The following is a 25,269-nucleotide window of genomic DNA, read 5'->3' on the forward strand; positions in this document are numbered from 1 at the left end:
CCTCTGGTCTCATTGTTTGATTCAGGTGTAGTGTGATTGAGGCAAAAATGATAGCTAAAGTTGGTGAGCTAGCTAGCTAGCTAATGTTGGACAACTTTTGGCTAGCTCTAATGGTACATCAACTGGGGAAAACTAGACAAAATATGTGACCAGCTCGATTTGGTCTTATGTAGGAACCTTTGAAATCGTGTTTATTTTTTATTTTGACATTGGCCAAAGCAGAGACTCAGAACTAGAAAAGGGTATTTCATTCACTACAGTTGAGGAACAACAGGAAAGTAATTATACTTTGGAAGTTGATAAACTTGTAACCTCACTTTTGAGAAAATTGCCTTTGAATGTTTTGGAACACCTATTAACGTTAGCTAGCTAATAGTACACTAACTTAAAATGACTTTCTGACAAAATTAGAAACGTGTAATATCTGAAAATTAAGCTAACTGGACTAGACTAGAAGCTTCTCCCTCTCTGTCATGGATGCCATGGTTTGCCTTAGTTGGTAGATGTTTTATACAACAGCCTTCTGTGTGTTCTCTTTTCGACTCCATCTGCATGTTTGCAATCAAACGCCAGAATTTTCTCGATCTCCTGTCATATTCCACTGATTTCAAAACTTTGTCTCACAGAAAGTGGAGAACAGCACTTATGCAGTTCTACTACGTGAAAAAAGATATCACGTAGTAGAACTGCATACTGACCAGCTCATGTTATAGACAGAAGCGTGCTACATGGAAGACCATTCACCTCTCGGCATGTCCAGCCCACTCATTCGGCTGGACAGCCTAGTGGTTAGAACGTTGGACTAGTAATCAAAAGGTTGCAAGATTGAATTCCCAAGCTGACAAGGTAAAAATCTGTTGTTCTGCCCCTGAACAAGACAGTTAACCCACTGTTCCTAGGCCATCATTGAAAATACAATTTTTTTCTTAACTGACTTGCCTAGTTAAATAAGAAATAAAAAATTATCTCAGACTATCATGGCTAGCGGGAAGGTTGCAATCCTTTTCTGTGGCTAAACCAACTAGGCTCGTAATTTAACAATTTGATTTGTATTTACAGACGGCATACACATTTGTTATTAATGTACATGAAAGTTCACATGTTCCAGAGGGCATTTCTGCCCAAACATAAAAAAGTTTAGGTTCAAATGGCTCTCCTGTGAACTAGTGACGCGCGACATAGGCACTTCCTGAGTCACATATGCCATTGTACCATTAACATGGATTACTATTAATGGGTTTGTCACAGGAGAGAAACAGACAAGAGATAACAGAGCACTACCAGCCAGTTCTGTGAGTCAGAACAACATTGTTTTCTGCTTCCACTCAATGTGCACGCAGTGAGTGCGGGTGTGTTGTTTTATGTGTGTGTGTCTGTGTGTGTAGGTCCGTCTGTGTGTCTGTGTGTGTGTTTTGAATGTGCCGTTTCAATCTCTGTGTGTCTGTTATTAAGTGATGTGCTCAACCTGAACTCCACTGACCCCCTTCCAGGGACAGACAAATTCTCTGCCAAGATGCCTGACGTCCCAGTGACATTTGATGAACGGTAGAGGAGTCCTGCGATCAATCAAGGGTTTAGACTCTCTCCAAACTAATTAATCAACTCTATTTCAACTAGATAGCCGCCGTCTCACACAAACAACTTTAAGTCCCATGGAGGCCTCTAACTGACATTGACTGCCGTGCAATGGGCATGAAAGCAATACGTGAACAGACAAGCTTTAACTTTACCCAGCGGATAGAGAAAGAGAGAGAGCGTGTCCGCGAGTCTGGTGACCTACTCTAAACACTATACACACACACACAATTTGCCAATATAGCAATGTTTTCTTCTCTAAAAACACCCCAAAAACAAAATCTACTTTGTGGGTGTAATGGAGTCTGATATGGCCCTAGCCCTCACCCTCCGATCCAACAGGTCCCAGACGTGAGATCCAGGCTCTTCGCTGGCCATGGCAGAATACTGAGATTCCTGTCTTGCAGGAAATCACGCACAGTACGAGCAGTATGGCTGGTGACATTGTCATGCCAGGATGAGCCTGCAGGAAGGTTACCACATGTCTTCCCTGTAACGCCCAGCGTTGAGATTGCCTGCAATGACAACAAGCTCAGTCCGATGATGCTGTGACACACCGTCCCAGACCAGAGTACAGGCCTCGTTGTAACGTTCATTCCTTCGACGATAAACGCAAATCTGACCATCACCCCTGGTGAAATAAAACTGTGGCTTGTCAGTGAAGAGCACTTTTTGCCAGTTCTGTCTGGTCTGCCTTACAACAGGCCTACAAGTCCTCAGTCCAGCCTCTCTCAGCCTATTGCGGACAGTTTGAGCACTGATGGAGGGATTGTGCATTCCTGGTGTAACCCTGGCAGTTGTTGTTACCATCCTGTACCTGTCCCGCAGGTGTGATGTTCGGATGTACCGATCCTGTGCAGGTGTTGTTACAAGTGGTCTGCCACAGCGAAGATGATCAGTTGTCCGTCCTGTCTCCCTGTCGCGCTGTCTTAGGCGTCTCACAGTATGGACATTGCAATTTATTGCCCTGGCCACATCTGCAGTCCTCATGCCTCCTTGCAGCATGCCTAAGGCACGTTCACGCAGATGAGCAGGGACCCTGGGCATCTTTCTTTTGGTGTTTTTCAGAGTCAGGAGAAAGGCTAAGTTTTCATAATTGTGAACTTAATTGCCTACTGTCTGTAAGCTGTTAGTGTCTTAACGACGGTTCCACAGGTGCATGTTCATTAATTGTTTATGGTTCATTGAACAAGCATGGGAAACAGTGTTTAAACCCTTTACAATGAAGATCTGTGAAGTTATTTGTATTTTTACGAATTATCTTTGAAAGACAGGGTTCTGAAAAAGGGACGTTTCTCTTTTTGATGGGTGAAGGTTTGTCCTGAACGTTCTGGGGCTCACATCCAATCAGAGATCATGGTGGTGGTTCGTCCTGAACGTTCTAGGGCTCACGTCCAGCGCAGAGGCAGCCTGTCCAGGAATCTTGGCAGGAACGTTACTGCAGAGGATGTATACTGAAACTTCTCCCACTCTCTCCCTCGTCCTTTTGTGCTTACCCTCCTCTCTTTCCTGTCTCTTTCTCTCCTTTTCCCCTCTCCATTCCTCTCCTGCCGGTATGCTCCCTCTCTCCATTCTCCCTCCATATCCATTCCTCTCCTGCCGGTATGCTCCCTCTCTCCCTTCTCCCTCCATATCCATTCCTCTCCTGCCGGTATGCTCCCTCTCTCCCTTCTCCCTCCATATCCATTCCTCTCCTGCCGGTATGCTCCCTCTCTCCTTTTCCCCTCTCAATTCCTCTCCTGCCGGTATGCTCCCTCTCTCCTTTCTCCCTCCATATCCATTTCTCTCTCCTTATCCCCTTTCTCTCCCTCTCTCCGTGTCCAGCCTATTTAAGTGAGAACCTGCCAAGCTGAGGTGATGGCAGACTCTGTGGTGGCGTTCATGTCGAGTGAAGCTCTTAATGACCATCTCTCCCTTCAACCCCCCCCCAACATCTCTCCCGATGGCAGAGAGCTGGGTTGGATCTGAATTCACCACCTGGTTTGATTCCCCCAGGGAATCTCAGGCTCATGAGCTGAAAGATTACTTACTATTCAATCACATTTCATTCTTCCTAGACTGGTGCCCCTTCTCGGCGAGCCCTATAGGAATGAAGGATGGAGATGAGACCCACAAGTGATCCTTTGGTTATGTTATACAGTGTAAAATCAGTCACATAATCCTTTGACTGGTGCCCACTCGAGGATAGCCCTCGAAAGGATCGAGATGGAGATTGAACACATATGGGATCTGATTCTTTGGATCCTGAAGTGAATGTCATAGCCTGCTCTCCTGCACCAGCCACATGCTCCCTGGCCCCATTGAGGCCAGGCATATAAAGGATAGAACTGCATGTCCCTCTCTTGACATCCTGAAATATACCTCTCTTGTGGACATGTCCCTCTTGGTTTTCTGGGTTAGCAGTATAGCCTGGTGTAGATAGGGAGATGGACCATGACCATGTCAGGCACTAAGGCACAGGTGGCTGGTTCTGGATCAGGGCCTGTTGGACCCTTGAGCTTGTGGAGGATTGGAGAGGAGTAGCACATAACCTGCATTGCTTCAGTGAATGTCCAGCAGTTAAAAATGGAAGCTATGTCAGTGAGGCTGGATTAGCAAGGCTGTTGAAGAAAGTGGTGTTGGCTTGGAATCCATGATAGAATCTGTTGACAAGTGCTCTGTCGTCATAGGAACGTGACCTTTCTATTATGTGTCAGCTAGCAGCAATCTTTTCTTTGCCAAGAAGATGAGGACAAGTGTGGTGGTAAATGAATTGGATAGAGGACCATGTATTCACAAACTCTCTTTCTTTCTCTCTCTCGGTCTCGCACTCTCTCTCTCTCGCTCGCTCGCTCGCTCGCTCTCTCTCACTTTCTCTTTCACTATCTCTTTCACTGCCTCTTTCTGTCTACCTCTCTGACTTTTTCTCTAAGTCCCTCTCAGCCTTCTCTCTCTCTCTTTGAAAGACTCCAGCTGAACTTCCCTGGATAATGCTCTGTGATCTGGGCTCCTCCATTGTGTGTCGGGATTGTGTTCTTTGGCACTGCAGTTTCGCCTGTATTTCTGGAAGTCGGGAAGAAACACGTTGATCCCCAACACTTCTATCTGTTTTCATTACACTGAGAAGCCAACTGATCTGATTCTAGACATTTAAGCGACAGACGTAGCCCGAGACACACTGAAATAGGTGACAAATAGATTAATAAGAAATTGCTTTCCCTCTGCGTGTTGTTTGGTAGCGGTGCATTGTCACACAGACAGACAGACAGACAGAGAGAGAGAGAGAGAGAGAGAGAGAGAGAGAGAGAGAGAGAGAGAGAGAGAGAGAGAGAGAGAGAGAGAGAGAGAGAGAGAGAGAGAGAGAGAGAGAGAGAGAGAGAGAGAGAGAGAGAGAGAGAGAGAGAGAGAGAGAGAGAGAGAGAGAGAGAGAGAGAGAGAGAGAGAGAGAGAGAGAGAGAGAGAGAGAATTTTATCATTAAAGCAGTGTGGCAATAGATCTCCGTATTTTACTACTTGACAAAACAACACCAACAAGCTCTGTTCCGGCGAGATAAGGGGATGGCCACAAGGCAGCTCCCGGCGAGTTTGACCACTAATCACTGTGTGGTGGCCTGCCGAGGCACTGGAGTGATGGACGAGCTTCAAGAAAACAGAGAACTAAACCAAACAATAAATAAACAAACAAACTAAATATATCCAAGTCGACTTAACGACATATAAGAAACTCTAAAAATATCTCTGGACCAAGTGAACCAAAGCATCTTCCCTCCGAGGTGTCTTCTGTGATCTCAGGCTTTTCATACATAAATAGACAGATGCCTGTCTGAATTAACTTGTTTAGTGTGATCAGAGAGCTTGAACATGAAACCATCAGGATGTTTTGGTAGTTAATGGGATTTCTGCTGTTTCTGGTTCTCTTTATCCCTCTCCCTGTTGGCTGCTGCTTCGCTGGGCTGGGTCCTTGGTGCACTGAGTAGCCAGACTGAGCTGAGCCAGGCCGATTTCCCCTTTGTTATTCTTCCAGCTATGGCCAAGACATCCAATTCCATCAGGCCTTGTCTCTCCTACTGATATATAGGGTGAGTCCCAAATAGCACCATATTCCCTATTAAGTGCACTACTTTTGACCAGGGTCTATAGGGTACTGTAGTGTACTATGTAGGGAATAAGGTGTAATTTGGGACACAGTCATAGGGAGAGCCTGTAGCAGAGCCAGCTATAACTCCTCTCTCCTAATGGTCGTGTTAAGAGTCTGCTGTGACAAAATGGTGTTGCAGCATGTGCTTTATGACCTTATGGCTAACGTTATGAGTTATTGTTTAATCGAACAAAGGAATGATCTCGAGCAACAAGCCAAGGGTATTAAAGGTGGCAGACGGTAATATGATTTACATATTTACATGTTAAAAGACCAGCGGGTGTCTGAGCTCTCTCCAAGCACAAACTGTCTTTATGTAATCTTTCCTCATCCTGGAAGTGCATACAATTCTCTTATCACTCTAGTGCCCAGATCTTCTCCTATAAACTCTAGGGCCCAGATATTATTCTGTAAATTAGGGCCCAGATCTGCTCCCATAACTCTATGGCCCAGATATTATCCTATAAACTAGAGCCCAGAACTTCTCCAATAACTCTAGGGCCCAGATACTATCCTATAAACTAGAACCCAGATCTTCTCCATCTGGGCGGTAGGTAGCCTGGCGGGTAGGAGCATTGGGCAGGTGACCAAAAGGATGCCGGATCAAATCCTCGAGCTGATACGGTAAAAATCTGTCGTTCTGCCCCTGAGCAAGGCAGTTTACCCACTGTTCCCAGGGAACCGATGATGTGGATGTCGATTAAGGCAGCCCCCTGCACCTCTCTGATTCAGAGGTGTTGGATAAAATGCAGAAGACACATTTCAGTTGTACAACTATCGAAGTATCTTTCTTTATTTATTTTCCAATGAACTCTAGGGCTCAGATCTTCTCCTATAACTCTAGGGCCCAGATCTTCTCCTATAACTCTTTTATTTTTTATTTTTTTTATTTTACCTTTAATTTACTAGGCAAGTCAGTTAAGAACAAATTCTTATTTTCAATGACGGCCTAGGAACAGTGGGTTAACTGCCTGTTCAGGGGCAGAACGACAGATTTGTACCTTGTCAGCTCGGGGATTCGAACTTGCAACCTTTCGGTTACTAGTTCAACACTCTAACCACTAGGCTACCCTGCCGGCCCCACAACTCTAGGTCCAGATATTCTCCTATAACTCTAGGTCCAGATATTCTACTATAACTCTATGGACCAGATCTTATCCTATAACTCTATGGTCCAGATATTCTCCTAATATAACTCGAGGGCCCAGATCTTCTCCTATATCTTTAGGTCAAGATCTTCCTCTTTACTTCTTTAGACCAGATGATCTCCTATAAACTCCATGGTCCAGATCTTCTCCTATAACTCTATGGTCCAGATTATCTCCTATAAACTCTAAGGCCTATATCTTCTCCTATAAACTCCAGGGTCCAGATCTTCTCCTATAACTCTATGGTCCAGATTATCTCCTATAAACTCTAAGGCCTATATCTTCTCCTATAAACTCCAGGGTCCAGATCTTCTCATATAACTCCATGGTCCGGATCTCCTATAAATCAATGGTCTAGACCTGGCCAGGTTTTATGTTTGGGAAAACTCCAGGTCCTACTCATATCTCACCTTAAATGTGACATCAGCTCTCTTTGTGTATGTATGTGTGTGTGTGTCAGCTCTGTCTCTCTCACCTGGAGCTCTGTAGAAGCCGAGATCATCCTCACTGAGTGGTAGCAAGTAGACATCCCCTTCCTTCCACAGCAGAGGATACACCTGTCCCCCGGAAAACTGTCCTGACCAGCCATCTGTGTCTGCAGGGAGGGAGGGGGGAGGAGGAGGAACATGGCAGAATGACTCAGGATGATAACCACAATATAAGGACTTCATAATTAGCTGATATCTTATGAAAGTCATTAGCTGGTTATTAGCTGAATGCAGTACTTTCAAGATAATCATGATCGGCTGAAAAAATATATATGATTGGCTGAATACCTTCAAGAAAGTCTGATGTGATGTTGACAGCTGCATGGTGATTGGACGATCTGCAGGCCAATGAGTGTTTGAAGCAGAAACAGGGCGTACATCCAGCTGGATTGTTCTCTTGCAGGTTGAAGGAGCCTGGCTTACACCTGCACACACACACACACACACACACACGAACAACGTGACAGGGAACATTTTAATTTACCGGTCATTTGAGAAATGCATTGGGTGCATATGGGTCAGAACACGCAGCTTGTGTAATGAAGCAGCCAATACATTTTCATTTTCAAACATTTGCCAAAAAGCTATTCGCGAGAAAATACCAGTTGAAACAGCGCACCTGGGAAAATACCATTCTAATCAGCGCACCTGGGAAAACACCATTCTAAACAGCGCACCTGGGAAAACACCATTCTAAACAGCGCACCTGGGAAAACACCATTCTAATCAGCACACCTGGGAAAACACCATTCTAATCAGCACACCTGGGAAAACACCATTCTAAACAGAGCACCTGGGAAAACACCATTCTAAACAGCGCACCTGGGAAAACACCATTCTAATCAGCACACCTGGGAAAACACCATTCTAATCAGCACACCTGGGAAAACACCATTCTAAACAGAGCACCTGGGAAAACACCATTCTAAACAGCGCACCTGGGAAAACACCATTCTAATCAGCACACCTGGGAAAACACCATTCTAATCAGCGCACCTGGGAAAACACCATTCTAAACAGAGCACCTGGGAAAACACCATTCTAATCAGCGCACCTGGGAAAACACCATTCTAAACAGCGCACCTGGGAAAACACCAGTCTAAACAGCGCACCTGGTAGCAATTCCATATGTGACAGAGATTAAAATCTCTTTTAGAAACTTAGAAAGAGGGGCAATCTAAACATGCAACAATGAGGATGGGTTACTAATATGACTAGGATTGTGCCTTTGGCTTCTGCACAACAAATTGAACGTTGATATGAAAACCAATAGAACAGGAGATGAATGGAAATACATTTGCCAAAATCATATAACTATCCCTGTTTATACAGCAATAAATAAAAGCATTCAAAATACTCCACAAGAAAGCATGACTTAGCCACAGAGGAATTGAGGATTGCCTTCTTTGAAAAAATAACTCTTAGGCATATGCCTTTTTGGGAAGCCCGCAATTTGGGCAGCGAGCTTGGCAGTAGGCCTAGCTGATTATTGAGTTGCGGCTGTCAGTGAAAATCATCTAAAATATGTCTGAAGATAATGTGTCTTGAGGCCTATGCCCTTTTTGGGAAGGGCATAGGCAGAGGCTGGTGATCTCGCATTAGTTGACTTTTAGCTTTTAGCTTTATATAATTTTAATAAAAACATGTATGATTAACAGGACAATGCTTTAGAGAAATTAAAACGTATTATTGAAATGAATCTGTTCCACAAAATGCACACATGAAAATCATAAGTGGTATGCAGAACAGTAGAAATTGTAAGATAAATTGTAAGCTTCCCCAAACTTGAAACTCACGCGCCACCTATGAAGTCTTTTTAAAAGACATGCCTCATAATATGAAATATAATATTCAGGTTTCAAAGAATTAAGTATTTTTTCAAAATACATACTGCCACCAGCTCACATTGTAAAGTGGTGGCTGATAGCTTGTTGCCTGTACTTTAATGGTGAATGGGAGGCACTATTCAATTACCAGTTGAGAAATGAAAAGAGCAGCTCTTTTTAATCATGCACCAAAACTGGTTTTAACACATTATTGAATTTAGAATTGTTGTGCAATGAATGGGCTGAAGAAAGCACATGTTTTACTCCAGCAGCACCCAGCTCTGTATGCTGTGATTGTGTTGGATAAATAAGATATATAATGAATAACGAAAATACACACAGGCAAATTTAATTATACTAAATGATGAAATTAAGTTATAGACCGATAAGCATGATGTATTTACATTGACTGGTATTTCCATCAATTAATAAAAAGCATTATTTCGCAATGGATTTTTAAAAATCAATGTCAGTTTGGCCGGCAACAGTTTTTTTACTGATATTTTTGTATTTATTAAAGCCGGCATTTGCCGGCTAACGGAAAGCATGACATGCACGCACAAAACATATCGTCATTATATGCTTCGTCATTGCACTCCTGTGATACTTTACCCACTGTTTCTGTGTAGCTTGTTGTAGCTAATCTCTCCATATTGTGGAGCAAGCTCAGAGACCATCACTAGGCCATGTGAGTCTGTGTAGATGAGAGAATCTGCCAAGTGAACATGTGTTGCTGTCTCTGTTGCAGTGTTGAGGCCAAGGAGGAGGCCAAGGCCAATCACCCCACAGCTGGTATCACACTGTGATACACTACCATGACCTCCAGACAGACTGCTGTAGGGGAGACCACTGGTGTGTGTGAGTGTGTGTGTTGGTGTCTGGGTGTGTATAATTCTTATATATTTTTTCAATATTTTTTAAACCTCAACTCCAACATACTCTCCTGCATCCCGCCTCACCCAATGTGGTACAGTTCTCCTATTTTCTTTACTTTAGAATTGGAACCCCCAAAAGCAGCTAGCTAGCTAACTAGCTACTAGCTAGTAGTCAGCTAGTCACTGCTAGCGGTCATCAGCTAACCTTTGGCCCAGACAACTCCTTCCAGTCTGCACAGAGCGATTCAACCCAGAGAAAACCGGACTCTTTTCCCCACATCCCCGGACTCCTACCGCAAGCTCTGAACCTTTTCACCTGGATCATCGCAGCTAGCTAGCTGGCTAATGTCTCTGTCCCGAAACAAGCACCATTTAGCCTGGAGCTAGCCTATGCTAGGCCCATCTCCCGGCTAGCTAAAGAGGTCCATCAGCCACTTCCTTGGGCTACAATACGTATTTTGCCAATTGGCCTGGATCCCATTTACTGCTGATACGGAGCCCCGCCGATTCTTCATGACTGGTCTACCGACGTAATCCACCCGAGGGGGATTTCAACAAGCTTCTCCGTCACGACGTCCCCTGAATGCCCATCTGCTAGCCACAGCCAACTAGCTGTCTAAAGCATATCGGACTGTTGGCTGAAGAGGTCCATCAGCCAATTTTCTTGGGCTACAATACCTATTTTTGCCAATTGGCCTGTACCCTTTTACTATACGGAGCCCTGCCGATCCATCACGATTCTTCTGCCGACGTAACCTCCCGAGGGGGCTATAACTGACTCTTCCATCGCAATGTCCCCCTAAGGCCCTTCTGCTAGCCTGCTAGCCCGGCCCGCAAGCTGTCTCCAGCCCGCTTAGCTACTCACTAGACCCCATGATCACTCGGCTACCCATGCCTCTCCCTAATGTCAATATGCCTTGTCCATTGCTATTTTGGTTAGTGATTATTGTCTAATTTCACTGTAGAGGCTCCAGCCCTGCTCAATAAGCCTTAGCTAACCCTTTTGTTCCACCTCCCACAGATGCGGTGACCTCACCTGGTTGAAATGGTGCCTCTAGAGACAATACCTTTCTCATCGTCACTCAATGCCTAGATTTACCTCCACTGTATTCACATCCTACCATACCCTTGTCTGTACATTATGCCTTGAATTTATTCTTCCGTGCCCAGAAACCTGCTCCTTTTACTCTCTGTTAAGAACGCACTAGATGACCCGTTCTTATAGCCTTTAACCGTACCCTTATCCTACTCCTCCTCTGTTCCTCTGGTGATGTAGAGGTTAATCCAGGCCCTGCAGTGCCTAGCTCCACTCCCATTCCCCAGGTGCTCTCATTTGTTGACTTCTGCAACTGTAAAAGCCTTGGTTTCATGCATGTTAACATTAAAAGCCTCCTCCCTAAATTTGTTTAATTCACTGCTTTAGCACACTCTGCCAATCTGGATTTCCTAGCAGTGTCTGAATCCTGGCTTAGGAAGGCCACCAAAAACCCTGAAATATCCATCCCTATCTATAACATTTTCCAACAATATAGAACTGCCAAAGGGGGCGGAGTTGCAATCTACTGCAGAGATAGAGAGATAGCCTGCAGAGTTCTGTCTTACTATCCAGGTCTGTTCCCAATCTACTGCAGAGATAGCCTGCAGAGTTCTGTCTTACTATCCAGGTCTGTTCCCAATCTACTGCAGAGATAGCCTGCAGAGTTCTGTCATACTATCCAGGTCTGTTCCCAATCTACTGCAGAGATAACCTGCAGAGTTCTGTCCTACTATCCAGGTCTGTTCCCAATCTACTGCAGAGATAGCCTGCAGAGTTCTGTCTTACTATCCAGGTCTGTTCCCAATCTACTGCAGAGATAGCCTGCAGAGTTCTGTCTTACTATCCAGGTCTGTTCCCAATCTACTGCAGAGATAGCCTGCAGAGTTCTGTCATACTATCCAGGTCTGTTCCCAATCTACTGCAGAGATAACCTGCAGAGTTCTGTCATACTATCCAGGTCTGTTCCCAATCTACTGCAGAGATAGCCTGCAGAGTTCTGTCATACTATCCAGGTCTGTTCCCAATCTACTGCAGAGATAGCCTGCAGAGTTCTGTCATACTATCCAGGTCTGTTCCCAATCTACTGCAGAGATAACCTGCAGAGTTCTGTCATACTATCCAGGTCTGTTCCCAATCTACTGCAGAGATAGCCTGCAGAGTTCTGTCATACTATCCAGGTCTGTTCCCAAACAATTTCAGCTTCTAAAAAAAATCCACCTTTCCAGAAACAAGTTTCTCACTGTTGCCGCTTGCTATTGACCACCTTCTACCCCCAGCTGTGCTCTGGACACTATATGTGAATTGATTGCCCCCAATCTATCTTCAGAGTTCGTACCGTTAGGTGACCTAAACGGGGACATGCTTAACACCCCGGCCGTCCTACAGTCTAAGCTAGATGCCCTCAATCTCACACAAATGATCAATGAACCTACCAGGTACAATCCCAAATCAGTAAACACGGGCACCCTCATAGATATCATCCTAACCAACCTGCCCTCCTAATACACCTCTGCTGTCTTCAACCAGGATCTCAGAGATCACTGCCTCATTGCCTGCATCCGTAATGGGTCTGCGATCAAGCGACCACCCCTCATCACTGTCAAACACTCCCTAAAACAATTCAGCAAGCAGGCCTTTCTAATTGATCTGGCCCGGGTATCCTGGAAGGATATTGACCTCATTCCATCAGTAGAGGATGCCAGGTTATTCTTTAAAAGTGCTTTCATCACCATCATAAATAAGCATGCACCATTCAAAAAATGAAGAACCAGGAACAGATATAGCCCTTGGTTCACTCCAGACCTGACTGCCCTTGACCAGCACAAAAACATCCTGTGGCGTACTGCATTAGCAACAAATAGCACCCACGATATGCACATTTTTAGGGAAGTTAGGAACCAATATACACAGGCAGTTAGGAAAGCAAAGGCTAGCTTTTTCAAACAGAAATTTGCATCCTGTAGCACAAATTCCAAAACGTTCTGGGACACTGCAAAGTTTATGGGGAATAAGAGCACCTCCACCCAGCTTCCCACTGCACTGAGGCTAGGAAACACTGTCACCACCGATACATTTTTCTATGCCTGGCCATGCTTTCCACCTGGCTACCCCTACCCCGGTCGACAGCCCTGCACCCCCCACAGCAACTTGCCCAAGCTTCTCCCATTTCTCATTCACCCAAATCCATATAGATGTTCTGAAAGAGATGCAAAATCTGGACCCCTACAAATCAGCCAGGCTAGACATTCTGGACACTCTCTTTTTAAAATGATCTCCCGAAATTGTTGTAACCCCTATCACTAGCCTGTTCAACCTCTCTTTTGTATCGTCTGAGATCCCCAAAGATTGGAAAGCTGCCGCGGTAATCCCCCGCTTCAAAGGGGAGACACTATAGACCCAAACTGTTAAAGACCTATATCTATCCTACCCTGCCTTTCTAAGGTCTTCAAAAGCCAAGTTAATAAACAGATCACCGAACATTTCTAATCCCACCATACCTTCTCCACTATGCAATCTGGTTTCCGAGCTGGACATGGGTGCACCTCAGCCACGCTCAAGGTCCTAAACGATATCATAACCGCCATCGATAAGAGACAATACTGTGCAGCTGTATTCATCGACCTGGCCAAGGCTTTTGACTCTGTCAATCCCCACATTCTTATCGTCAGACTCAACTGCCTTGGTTTCTCATAGGACTGCCTCACCTGATTCACCAACTACTTCACAGACAGAGTTCAGTGTGTCAAATCGGAGGGCCTGTTGTCCGGACCTCTGGCTGTCTCTATTTGGGCACCACAGGGTTCAATTCTCGGGCTGACTCTTTTCTCTGTATACATCAATGATGTCGCACTTGCTGCGAGTGATTCTCTGATCCACCTCCACACAGACGACACCATTCTGTATACATGTGGCACTTCTTTGGACACTGTGTTAACTAACCTCCAGACGAGCTTCAGTGCCATTACAACTCTCGGTTCTGATTTAAAATATGTGGACAACTCCAAATACCTAGGTGTCTGGTTAGATTGTAAACTCTCCTTCCAGACTCACATTAATCAACTCCAATCCAAAATTAAATCTAGAATTGGCTTCCTATTTCGCAACAAAGCATCCTTCACTCATGCTGCCAAACATACCCTCGTAAAATTGACTATCCTACCGATCCTTGACTTCGGCAATGTCATTTACAAAATAGCCTTCAACACTCTACTCAGCAAATTGGATGCAGTCTATCACATTGCCATCCGTTTTGTCACCGAAGCCCCATATACTACCCACCACTGCGACCTGTATGCTCTCGTCGGCTGGCCCTCGCTTCATATTCGTCGCAAGACCCACTGGCTCCAGGTCATCTGTAACTCTTCTCAGCTCACTGGTCACCATAGCAGCACTCACCTGTAGCACTCGCTCCAGCAGGTATATTTCACTGGTCACCCCCAAAGCCAATTCCTAATTTGGCCGCCTTTCCTTACAGTTCTCTGCTGCCAATGACTGGAACATATTCCAAAAATCACTGAAGCTGGAGACTCATATCTCCCTCTCTAACTTTAAGCACCAGCTGTCAGAGCAGCTCACAGATCACTGCACGGGTACATAGCCCATCTGTAAATAGCCCATCCAACTACCGCATCCCCATACCGTTATTTTTTTTTTCTCCTTTGCACCCCAGTATTTCTACTTGCACATTCATCTTCTGCATATTTATCATTCCAGTGTTAAATTGCTGGACGTGTGTGGTGGTGTGTGTGTGTGTGTGTGTGTGTGTGTGTGTGTGTGTGTGTTTGTGTGGCTGTGTGTGTAGGGGAGTCAGTTGGTGTGTGTGTGTGTGGGTGAGAGTGTTGGGGGGAGGTTCTGTGTGTCTTAGTGGGTGTTTGTGTGTGTGTGTTGTTTAGAAACAGGACTATGTAAGAGAGTCCTTGTTCAATGAAGCATGAAATAATACACAACACAACAAAATAAACATGCCAAAAAAACTGTGAAGAAAAATCCAACACTGGAGACATTGTGGTTGCGTGTTATGGGTGTAGAGAGGGTTAAGTACAGACAGAAAGTCTAAAAGAATCATGTTTCCCCAGTCTTTTCAGAAGCATTATGACTAGAAAGGCCCCAGAACACATCACATTGATACCAGTGGAGGCTCATCAGAGAAGGAAGGGGAGGACCATCCTCCTCAGTGAATTTCATTAAAATAAAAAGTGAAAAAAAGTGATGCTTTTTTAGATAGGACTATACTAAGATTCACATGTCAACCAAATAATAGATTAAAAAACACATTTTGCAATAAAATGGTCTACAGTAGCCTCAACAGCACTCTTTAGGGTATCACCATGGTGTAGCCGGAGAGCCCTTCAGTCTTCATCTGGGTACATTGACTTCATTACAAAACCTAGGAGGCTCATGGTTCTCACCCCCTTCCATAGACTTACATAGTAATTGTGATAACTTCTGGATGACCTCCTCCAACCTATCAGAGCTCTTGCAGCATGAACTGACATGTTGTCCACCCAATCAAAGGATCAGATAATTAATCTAATAATGAAAGCATTAGCTATAGCTAGCTACCACTGCAGTGCATAATATTTGAAAGAAAGACAAGAGTTTTGAACAAATGTATTTATTTAAAAATGAAGGAGAAGCAAGAGAGAGCTAGCTATATTTCATAGTATATTTTTCACTTTCACTTAGCTTGCGAAGGCAGCTAGCTAGTTTAACATATGTTAGCTACACTGGATCTCTTCCAAGATTTTGGTTTTATTAATTATGTGATCATGCTGTTTGTATGTGGCTGTTATGAAAGTTAGCTGTGTTTGCGTGTGATCAGCGGTGTATTCATTCTGCCAAATCTGTTGACAAACATTTCTTAAAAGGAAGCAAACAGAACCAAACGGGGATAAACATACCTGAATTTGTCGAATAGAAACTCTCATTTTCAACTGTTGGGCTAATGATTACACCCTAGATCAGCTAGATGCAGGCAAGAGTGTGCGAGGCGATATTGAATTGGTCAATGTTTTGTTACCTTCTTTACTCACATTTTTCTCTCGACATTTTTACATTGTACATTTTAGTATTTTAGCAGACACTCTTATCCAGAGTGACTTAGCTAGTGCATTCATATTTAGACAGCCAGATGGGACAACTGCATATCATTGGCAAAGAAAGTACATTTTTCCTAAATAATGTAGCTATCGGTTATTTTGTGTGTGTGTGTGTGTGTGTGTGGGGGGGGGGGGGTTGAGGTGAATAGGATGATGATTTAAGATACTGTTTGAAGAGATAGGGTTTCAGATGTCTTCGGAAGATGGGCATGGACTCTGTTGTCCTACCATTGGGTGCCTCGACCTGTGTACCTACGTTGTAAACTTTCATTCGTAGGCCAGGTTGTAGCAAACTCATGATGGGTATAGGGAAAATGTGAGTATCATGTAGTAGTCTAAACCTATCGATGTTACATTGAGCTGGGTGAATGGAATATGAATAACAGTCATCCAGTATGCTGTAATAGAAACAAAGCCATGCTCATAAAACAAATAATCGCCCTACCACATCTTAAACGGCACCGATCGTCACTGAATGATACGTGTCCTGAGTGACTATGAATGAAAGCATACTACATTGAAAAAATATATAAGCTCAACATGTAAAGTTCTGGTCCCATGTCTCATAAGCTGAAATAAACGATTCCTGGGGTGGCAGGGTAGCCTAGTGGTTAGAGCGTTGGACTAGTGACCGGAAGGTTGTAAGTTCAAATCCCCAAGCTGACAAGATACAAATCTGTCGTTCTACCCCTGAACAGGCAGTTAACCCACTGTTCCTAGGCTGTCATTGAAAATAAGAATTTGTTCTTAACTGACTTGCCTAGTTAAATAATGCACAAATAGCTTATTTGTCCAAAAATGTTGGCCCACATTTGTTTACATCCATGTTAGTGAACATTTCTTCTTTGCCAAGATAATCCATCCACCTGACAGGTGTGGCATATCAAAAAGCTGATTAAACAGCATGATCATTACACGGGTGCACCTTATGCTGGGGACAATAAAAGGCCACTAAAATCCGCAGTTTTGCCACACAATACAATGCCACAGATATCTGAAGTTTTGAGGGAGAGTGCAATTGGCATGCTGACATCCAGGAATGTCTATCCAGAGCTGTTGCCAGAGAATGTAATGTTAATTTCTCTACCATAAAGCTACCTCCAAAGTTGTTTTAGAGAATTTGACAGTATGTCCAACTGGCCTCACAACCACAGACCATGTGTATGGTGTTGAGTGGGAAAGCAGTTTGCTGATGTCAACGTTGTAAACATAGTGCCCTATGGTGGCGGTTTGGTTATGGCAAGGGCAGGCATAAGCTACGGACAACGAACACTATTGCATTTTATCAACGGTCATTTGAAGGCCATTCGAATGCACAGAGATACCGTGACGAGATCCTGAGGCCCATTGTGAGGCAAATATATTTTACGTTATCTGTGACCAACAGATGCATATCTGAAAATCAAATCAAATTTTACTGGTCACATACACATACACATGTTATTGCGGGTGTAGCAAAGTGCTTGTGATTCTAGCTCCAACAGCGCAGTAATATCTTATAATTCACAACAATACACACAATACACACAAACCTAAAAGTAAAATAATGGAATTAAGGAATATATAAATGCTAGGATAAGCAATGTCAGAGGGCATACACTAAAATACAGTAGAATAGAATACAGTGTATACATATTAGATGAGTAAAGCAAAAATATGTAAACATTATTAAAGTGACTAGTGTTCCATTATTAAAGTGGCCAGTGATTTCAAGTCAATGTATATAGGGCATCAGCCTCTAAGGTTCAGGGTTACGTAATTGGGGGGAAGCCGCCTAGTGATGGCTGTTTAACAGTCTGATGGCCTTGAGGTCCCCGCTTTGATGCACCTGTACTGACCTCACCTTCTGGATGATATCGGGGTGAACAGGCAGTGGCTCGGGTAGTTGTTGTCCTTGATGATCTTTTTGGCCTTCCTGTGACATCGGGTGCTTTAGGTGTCCTGGAGGGCAGGTAGTTTGCGTTGGACAGACCACCCTCTGGAGAGGGTGGTGCAGTTGCCGTACCAGGCAGTGATACAGCCCGACAAGATGCTCTCAATTGTGCATCTGTAAAAGTTTGTTAGGGTTTTAGGTGCCAAAACACATTTCTTCAGCCTCCTGAGGTTGTCTGTGTGGGTGGACCATTTCAAATCGTCAGTGATGTGTACGCCGAGGAACTTGAAGCTTTCCACCTACTCCACTGTGGTCCTGTCAATGTCGATAAGGGCGTGCTCCCTCTGCTGTTTCCTGAAGTCCACAATCAGTACCTTTGTTTTGTTGACATATAGTCAGAGGTTATTTTCCTGGCACCACACTCACCTCCTCCCTGTAGACTGTCTCGTCATTGTTGGTAATCAGGCTTACTACTGTCATCTGAAAACTTGATGATTGAGTTGGAGGTGTGTGTGGCCACGCAGTCATGAGTGAACAGGGAGTACATGAGGGGGCTGAGCACACACCCTTGTGGGGCCCCTGTGTTGAAGAACAGAGAACTGGAGGTGTTGTTTCCTAACTTCACCACCTGGGGGTGGCCCATCAGGAAGTCCATGAAACATTTGCACAGGGCGGGGTTCAGACCCAGGGCCCCGAGCTTAATGGTGAGCTTGGAGGGTACTATGGTGTTGAATGCTGAGCTATAGTCTTTGAACAGCATAAGTATTCCTCCTCTCTTACATAAGTATTCCTCTTGTCCAGATGGGATAAGGCAGTGTGCAGTGCATCGCCTGTGGATATATTGTGGCGGTAAGCAAATTGACGTGGGTCTAGGGTGTCAGGTAAGGTAGAGGTGATATGAACCTTAACTAGCCTCTCAAAGCACTTCATGACAACAGAAGTGAGTGCTACGGGGCGAGTCATTTAGTTCAGTTACCTTAGCTTTCTTGGGTATCTGTATTGGCTGATGTAAAAAGGGCTTTATAAATACATTTGATTGAATGATTGTGAATTCCATAGATTAGGGCCTAATTCATTAATTTAAATAAACTGATTTCCTTATATGAACTGTAACTTAGTAAAATCTTTGAATTTGTTGCATTTTGTGTTTATATATTTGTTTAGTATACAGTATCATTTATAATGTGTATAGTACTCTGGAAAAAATGTACTTGTCAGTTAGTTTGAAAACCTGTTTTCAATGGGTTACCGTGCCGACTCCATTTTTTTAAAGAGCGGTGCCAGAAAATGTCAAGATACGTTCTGTTGAACAACGGCAGCAGGCAGCATCAAAGCTTAATCCTGTACTCCATTGTGCTAACAGTAGGAAGCAGAACAAAGTGTTTCTGTGTCTGCACCGTTGTGGTGACTTCTGTTGCAGACAGCTTCTCCCACTCTCGTTTGCGGAAGAATTGAGTGTGAAAAGTCGCTAAATGCTTTTAAAACCATAGAAATCCTCAGTGTCAAAACTTCTTAAAGCCAGCCTGAATTGTAGCTGAACGTGTTGCTAGCCTCTTTTACCAATAAAAGTTGCTGGAGGGGTTGGAAAACTTGCTAAATATAGCGACAGTCACTCAATAGGCAACACTGAAAACGTTCCTGGGAGTCTGTGTCACCGTGGTAACCGGAGGGTAGTATTATGTTATATAAGGTGATGATGCAGTAGCCTATCACAGGTCACCTGTCACATGCCTATTTTTCAATTTTGAAGAAAGAACAGTACAATATAAAAGTCACCTGTCACACGCCTGTCCCTCCACGTTAACCCTGCAGTGACAGCCACCATCCAGCACAGAGCAGACGCCCACACTGCCCCTGCGGTCACAGTCACACAACCTGTGGAGAGACAATAACAACATCCAGTAAAGGTAAAAGGTTAGCCAGAGGCCAAACTGCTCATGACTGGGGTCATAACATCATGAGACACTTACTGTAGGTTAACACAGAGGTAAGAAAGTCAGAATTCATATTTGTTTGAGTATTTTGTTTTGTTTCTCTGTTTCACATGTTGTTTCATTGATTAATTACTCTGGCAAGGATTGTTTAGTCTTTGCTTGCTCTCTTTTCACACACACACACACACTGAAAACAGCCTGATCACCAGACCGTGATTGGTTAGGTGGGGTCGCAAGCTGTGTCAATCAAAAGCTTTGTTCTATGATAACATGTTTGATCACCTTCATTGATTGATTGTTTTCCTCCAGAACTGTAACACAGAATCAATATTTTAACAAGGTTGCTATTAAGAATAATTCAATTATCCCATGGGCTGGCTTCTACTCTGCTCAGCTCCACTGGCCTGTGTAATTCACACCTCACTTCAGATCAGCACACTCGCAGACTGAGGAAGGTGATGGAGGGAGAGGGATGGAGGGAGAGAGGGATGGAGGGAGAGAGAGATGGAGGGAGAGAGAGATGGAGGGAGAGGGGGATGGAGGGAGAGGGGGATGGAGGGAGAGAGGGATGGAGGGATGGAGGGAGAGGGGGATGGAGGGAGAGAGGGATGGAGGGAGAGAGGGATGGAGGGAGAGAGGGATGGAGGGAGAGGGATGGAGGGGAGAGGGATGGAGGGAGAGAGGGATGGAGGGAGAGAGATGGAGGGAGAGAGATGGATGGAGGGAGAGAGGGATGGAGGGAGAGAGGGATGGAGGGAGAGAGGGATGGAGAGAGAGAGGGATGGAGGGAGAGAGGGATGGAGGGAGAGAGGGATGGAGGGAGAGAGAGATGGATGGGGAGAGATGGATGGAGGGAGAGAGGGATGGAGGGAGAGAGGGATGGAGGGAGAGAGGGATGGAGGGAGAGAGAGATGGATGGAGAGGAAGAGGGAGGAGGGAAAAGGAGAGTTCTTGTCTGTGTGAGAGTGAAAAACAGAGCAAGCATACCATGCCCACACACCTGTGCATGTCTAAGTGTGTTTCTTCATATGCTTATAAGGATCGCCCCTTTTTTTTCAAATCTTGGCCTAAAATGACATACCCAAATCTAACTGTCTGTAGCTTAGGCACTGAAGCAAGGATATGCATATTCTTGGTACCATTTGAAAGGAAACACTTTAAAGTTTGTGGAAATGGGAAAGAAAAAGCAACCATTTTTTTTTTTTTTTTGTACCATCACCTTTGAAATGCAAGATACAGGCCATAATGTATTATCCAAGCCCAGGTGCAATTTAAATTTTGACAATTCGATGGCAGCAGTGTATGAGCAAAGTTTTAGACTGATCCAATAAACCATTGCATTTCTGTTCAAAATGTTGTATTAAGACTGCCCAAATGTGCCTAATTTGTTTATTAATAACTTTTCATGTTCAAAATTGTGCACTCTCTTCAAACAATATCATGGCATTATTTTACTGTTTTAGCTACTGTAAATGGGACAGTGCAGTTAGAATAACAAGAATTTAAGCTTTCTGCCAATCAGATACAGTGGGGGAAAAATATTTAGTCAGCCATCAATTGTGCAAGTTCTCCCACTTAAAAAGATGAGAGAGGCATGTCATTTTCATCATAGGTACACTTCAACTATGACAGACAAAATGAGAAAAACAATCCAGAAAATCACATTGTAGGATTTTTAATGAATTTATTTGCCAATTATGGTGGAAAATAAGTATTTGGTCAATAACAGGGGATAGGTGTAGGTACTGTTTACTATATCAAGGGGAACGACAGATTTGTACCTTCTCAGCTCAGAGATTTGAACTTGCAACATTCTGTTTTCTAGTCCAACGCTCTAACCACTAGGCTACCCTAACACCCCACTCTTTTTACTATATCAAGGGGATAAGACTGGGTACTGTATACTAAATCAACGGGTTAGGAGTGGGAATTAATTACTCTATTAAGGGGATAGAAGTACTGTTTACTATATAGAAGTACTGTTTACTATATGAATGGGACAGGTGTAGGTACTATTTACTATATAAAGGGGATAGGAGTATGTGCTTTTTACTATATCAAGGGCTTTGGAGTAGGTACTGTTTACTAGATTAAGGGGATAGGTGTAGGTACTGTTTACTATATCAAGGGGATGGGAGTATGTGCTTTTTACTATATCAAGGGCTTTGGAGTAGGTACTGTTTACTAGATTAAGGGGATAGGTGTAGGTACTATTTACTATATCAAGGGGGGATAGTGCTTTTTACTATATCAAGGGCTTTAGTAGGTACTTTTACTATATCAAGGGTATCTATATCAAGGAGACAGGAGTAGGTACCGTTTACTATATTAAAGGTAATAGGTGTAGGTACTGTTTACTTTATCAAGGGGAAAGGAGTGGGTACTGTTTACTATATAAATGGGATAGGAGTGGGAAATGGTGAGTCTATTAAAGGGATTGGAGTGGATACTGTTTACTATATCAAAAGGAAAGGTGTATGTACTGTTTACTATATCAAAAGGAAAGGTGTATGTACTGTTTACTATATCAAGGGGATGGGTACTGTTTACTATATCAAAAGGAAAGGTGTGTGTACTGTTTACTATATCAAAAGGAAAGGTGTGTGTACTGTTTACTATATCAAAAGGAAAGGTGTGTGTACTGTTTACTATATCAAAAGGAAAGGTGTGTGTACTGTTTACTATATCAAAAGGGGATGGGTTTACTATATCAAAAGGAAGGTTCTGTTTACTATATCAAGGAAAGGGGATACTGGTGAAGGGGATGGGTGTTGGTAGTCTTTACTAGATTAAGGGGACAGATGTAGGTACTGTTTACTATATCAAGGGGATATGATAAGGTTCTGTTTACTAGATTAAGGGGACAGGTGTAGGTACTGTTTACTATATCAAGGTTGATAGCAGTGGCTACTGTTTACTATATTAAGGAAATAGGTGTAGGTACTGTTTAGTATATAAAGGGGATATGAGCAGGAAGTTTTTACAATATTAAAGGGATAGGTGTAGGTGTAGATACCGTTTGCTATATCAAGGGGATAGGATTACGAACTGTTTACTAAATTCAGAAGATAGGAGTGGGTGCTGTTTACTTTATCAAAGTGATCGGTGTTGGATTGTTTACTATATCAAGGGGATAGGTGTTGGTCCTGTTTACTATTTCAAGGGGATAGGAGGAGGTACTGTTTTTTTATACAAAGGGGATAGAAGTATGTGATATTTACTATATCAAGGGCATTGGTGTAGTTACTGTTTACTTTACTAAGGGGATAGGAGGAGGTACTGTTCACTTTCGCAAATCGATAGGAGTGGGTACCTTTTACTAAATTAAGAAGATAGTTGTAGGTACTGTTTTGTATATCAATGGGATAGGTGTAGGTTTTGTTTACTATATCAAGGGGATAGGTGTAGGTACTGTTTACCTCAAAGAGGATAGGAGTGGGTACTGTATACTATATAAAAGGGAAAGGTGTGTGTATAGGAGTGGTTTCTGTTTACTATATTAAGGAAATGAAAAAGGACAACAAAGTGAAACCTCTAAAGAAACAAGAGACCATAATACAAGAAACAGCACTATAGAGAGATAGAACAACAACAACGCAGCCACTGCCAGCTAGCCTACTTCAGCAGTACTGTATCATTTGAATTATTTTAGTCAATAAGATTCCTGCTACGTAAGCTTAACTTTCTGAACATTCGAGACGTGTAGTCCACTTGTCATTCCAATCTCCTTTGCATTAGCGTAGCCTCTTCTGTAGCCTGTCAACTATGTGTCTGTCTATCCCTGTTCTCTCCTCTCTGCACAGACCATACAAACGCTCCACACCGCGTGGCTGCGGCCACTCTAATCTGGTGGTCCCAGCGCGCACGACCCACGTGGAGTTCCAGGTCTCCGGTAGCCTCTGGAACTGCCGATCTGCGGCCAACAAGGCAGAGTTCATCTCAGCCTATGCCTCCCTCCAGTCCCTCGACTTCTTGGCACTGACGGAAACATGGATCACCACAGATAACACTGCTACTCCTACTGCTCTCTCTTCGTCCGCCCACGTGTTCTCGCACACCCCGAGAGCTTCTGGTCAGCGGGGTGGTGGCACCGGGATCCTCATCTCTCCCAAGTGGTCATTCTCTCTTTCTCCCCATACCCATCTGTCTATCGCCTCCTTTGAATTCCATGCTGTCACAGTTACCAGCCCTTTCAAGCTTAACATCCTTATCATTTATCGCCCTCCAGGTTCACTCGGAGAGTTCATCAATGAGCTTGATGCCTTGATAAGCTCCTTTCCTGAGGACGGCTCACCTCTCACAGTTCTGGGCGACTTTAACCTCCCCACGTCTACCTTTGACTCATTCCTCTCTGCCTCCTTCTTTCCACTCCTCTCCTCTTTTGACCTCACCCTCTCACCTTCCCCCTCTACTCACAAGGCAGGCAATACGCTCGACCTCATCTTTACTAGATGCTGTTCTTCCACTAACCTCACTGCAACTCCCCTCCATGTCTCCGACCACTACCTTGAATCCTTTTCCCTCTTGCTCTCATCCAACACTTCCCACACTGCCCCTACTCGGATGGTATCGCGCCGTCCCAATCTTCGCTCTCTCTCCCCCGCTACTCTCTCCTCTTCCATCCTATCATCTCTTCCCTCTGCTCAAACCTTCTCCAACCTATCTCCTGATTCTGCCTCCTCAACCCTCCTCTCCTCCCTTTCTGCATCCCTTGATTCTCTATGTCCCCTATCCTCCAGGCCGGCTCGGTCCTCCCCTCCTGCTCCGTGGCTCGACGACTCATTGCGAGCTCACAGAACAGGGCTCCGGGCAGCCGAGCGGAAATGGAGGAAAACTCGCCTCCCTGCGGACCTGGCATCCTTTCACTCCCTCCTCTCTACATTTTCCTCTTCTGTCTCTGCTGCTAAAGCCACTTTCTACCACTCTAAATTCCAAGCATCTGCCTCTAACCCTAGGAAGCTCTTTGCCACCTTCTCCTCCCTCCTGAATCCTCCTCCCCTCCCCCTCCTCCCTCTCTGCAGATGACTTCGTCAATCATTTTGAAAAGAAGGTCGACGACATCCGATCCTCGTTTGCTAAGTCAAACGACACCGCTGGTTCTGCTCACACTGCCCTACCCTGTGCTCTGACCTCTTTCTCCCCTCTCTCTCCAGATGAAATCTCGCGTCTTGTGACGGCCGGCCGCCCCACAACCTGCCCGCTTGACCCTATTCCCTCCTCTCTTCTCCAGACCATTTCCGGAGACCTTCTCCCTTACCTCACCTCGCTCATCAACTCATCCCTGACCGCTGGCTACGT

At 44.2% G+C, this 25,269-nt stretch overlaps 1 protein-coding gene across 1 annotated transcript in view; it reads right to left on the bottom strand.

The window, feature by feature from the left end:
* LOC115120723 (laminin subunit gamma-3-like) overlaps positions 1 to 25,269 on the bottom strand; it is a 235,120-nt gene that overhangs the window by 134,553 nt on the left and 75,298 nt on the right. Inside the window, 3 exon segments of the mRNA XM_065018086.1 lie at positions 7,316 to 7,435; positions 7,617 to 7,753; positions 19,814 to 19,912. Coding sequence (XP_064874158.1) covers positions 7,316 to 7,435; positions 7,617 to 7,753; positions 19,814 to 19,912 — 356 coding nt within the window.

The sequence above is a fragment of the Oncorhynchus nerka genome, linkage group LG4, assembly GCF_034236695.1.
Source record: "Oncorhynchus nerka isolate Pitt River linkage group LG4, Oner_Uvic_2.0, whole genome shotgun sequence".
Taxonomy (NCBI): domain Eukaryota; kingdom Metazoa; phylum Chordata; class Actinopteri; order Salmoniformes; family Salmonidae; genus Oncorhynchus; species Oncorhynchus nerka.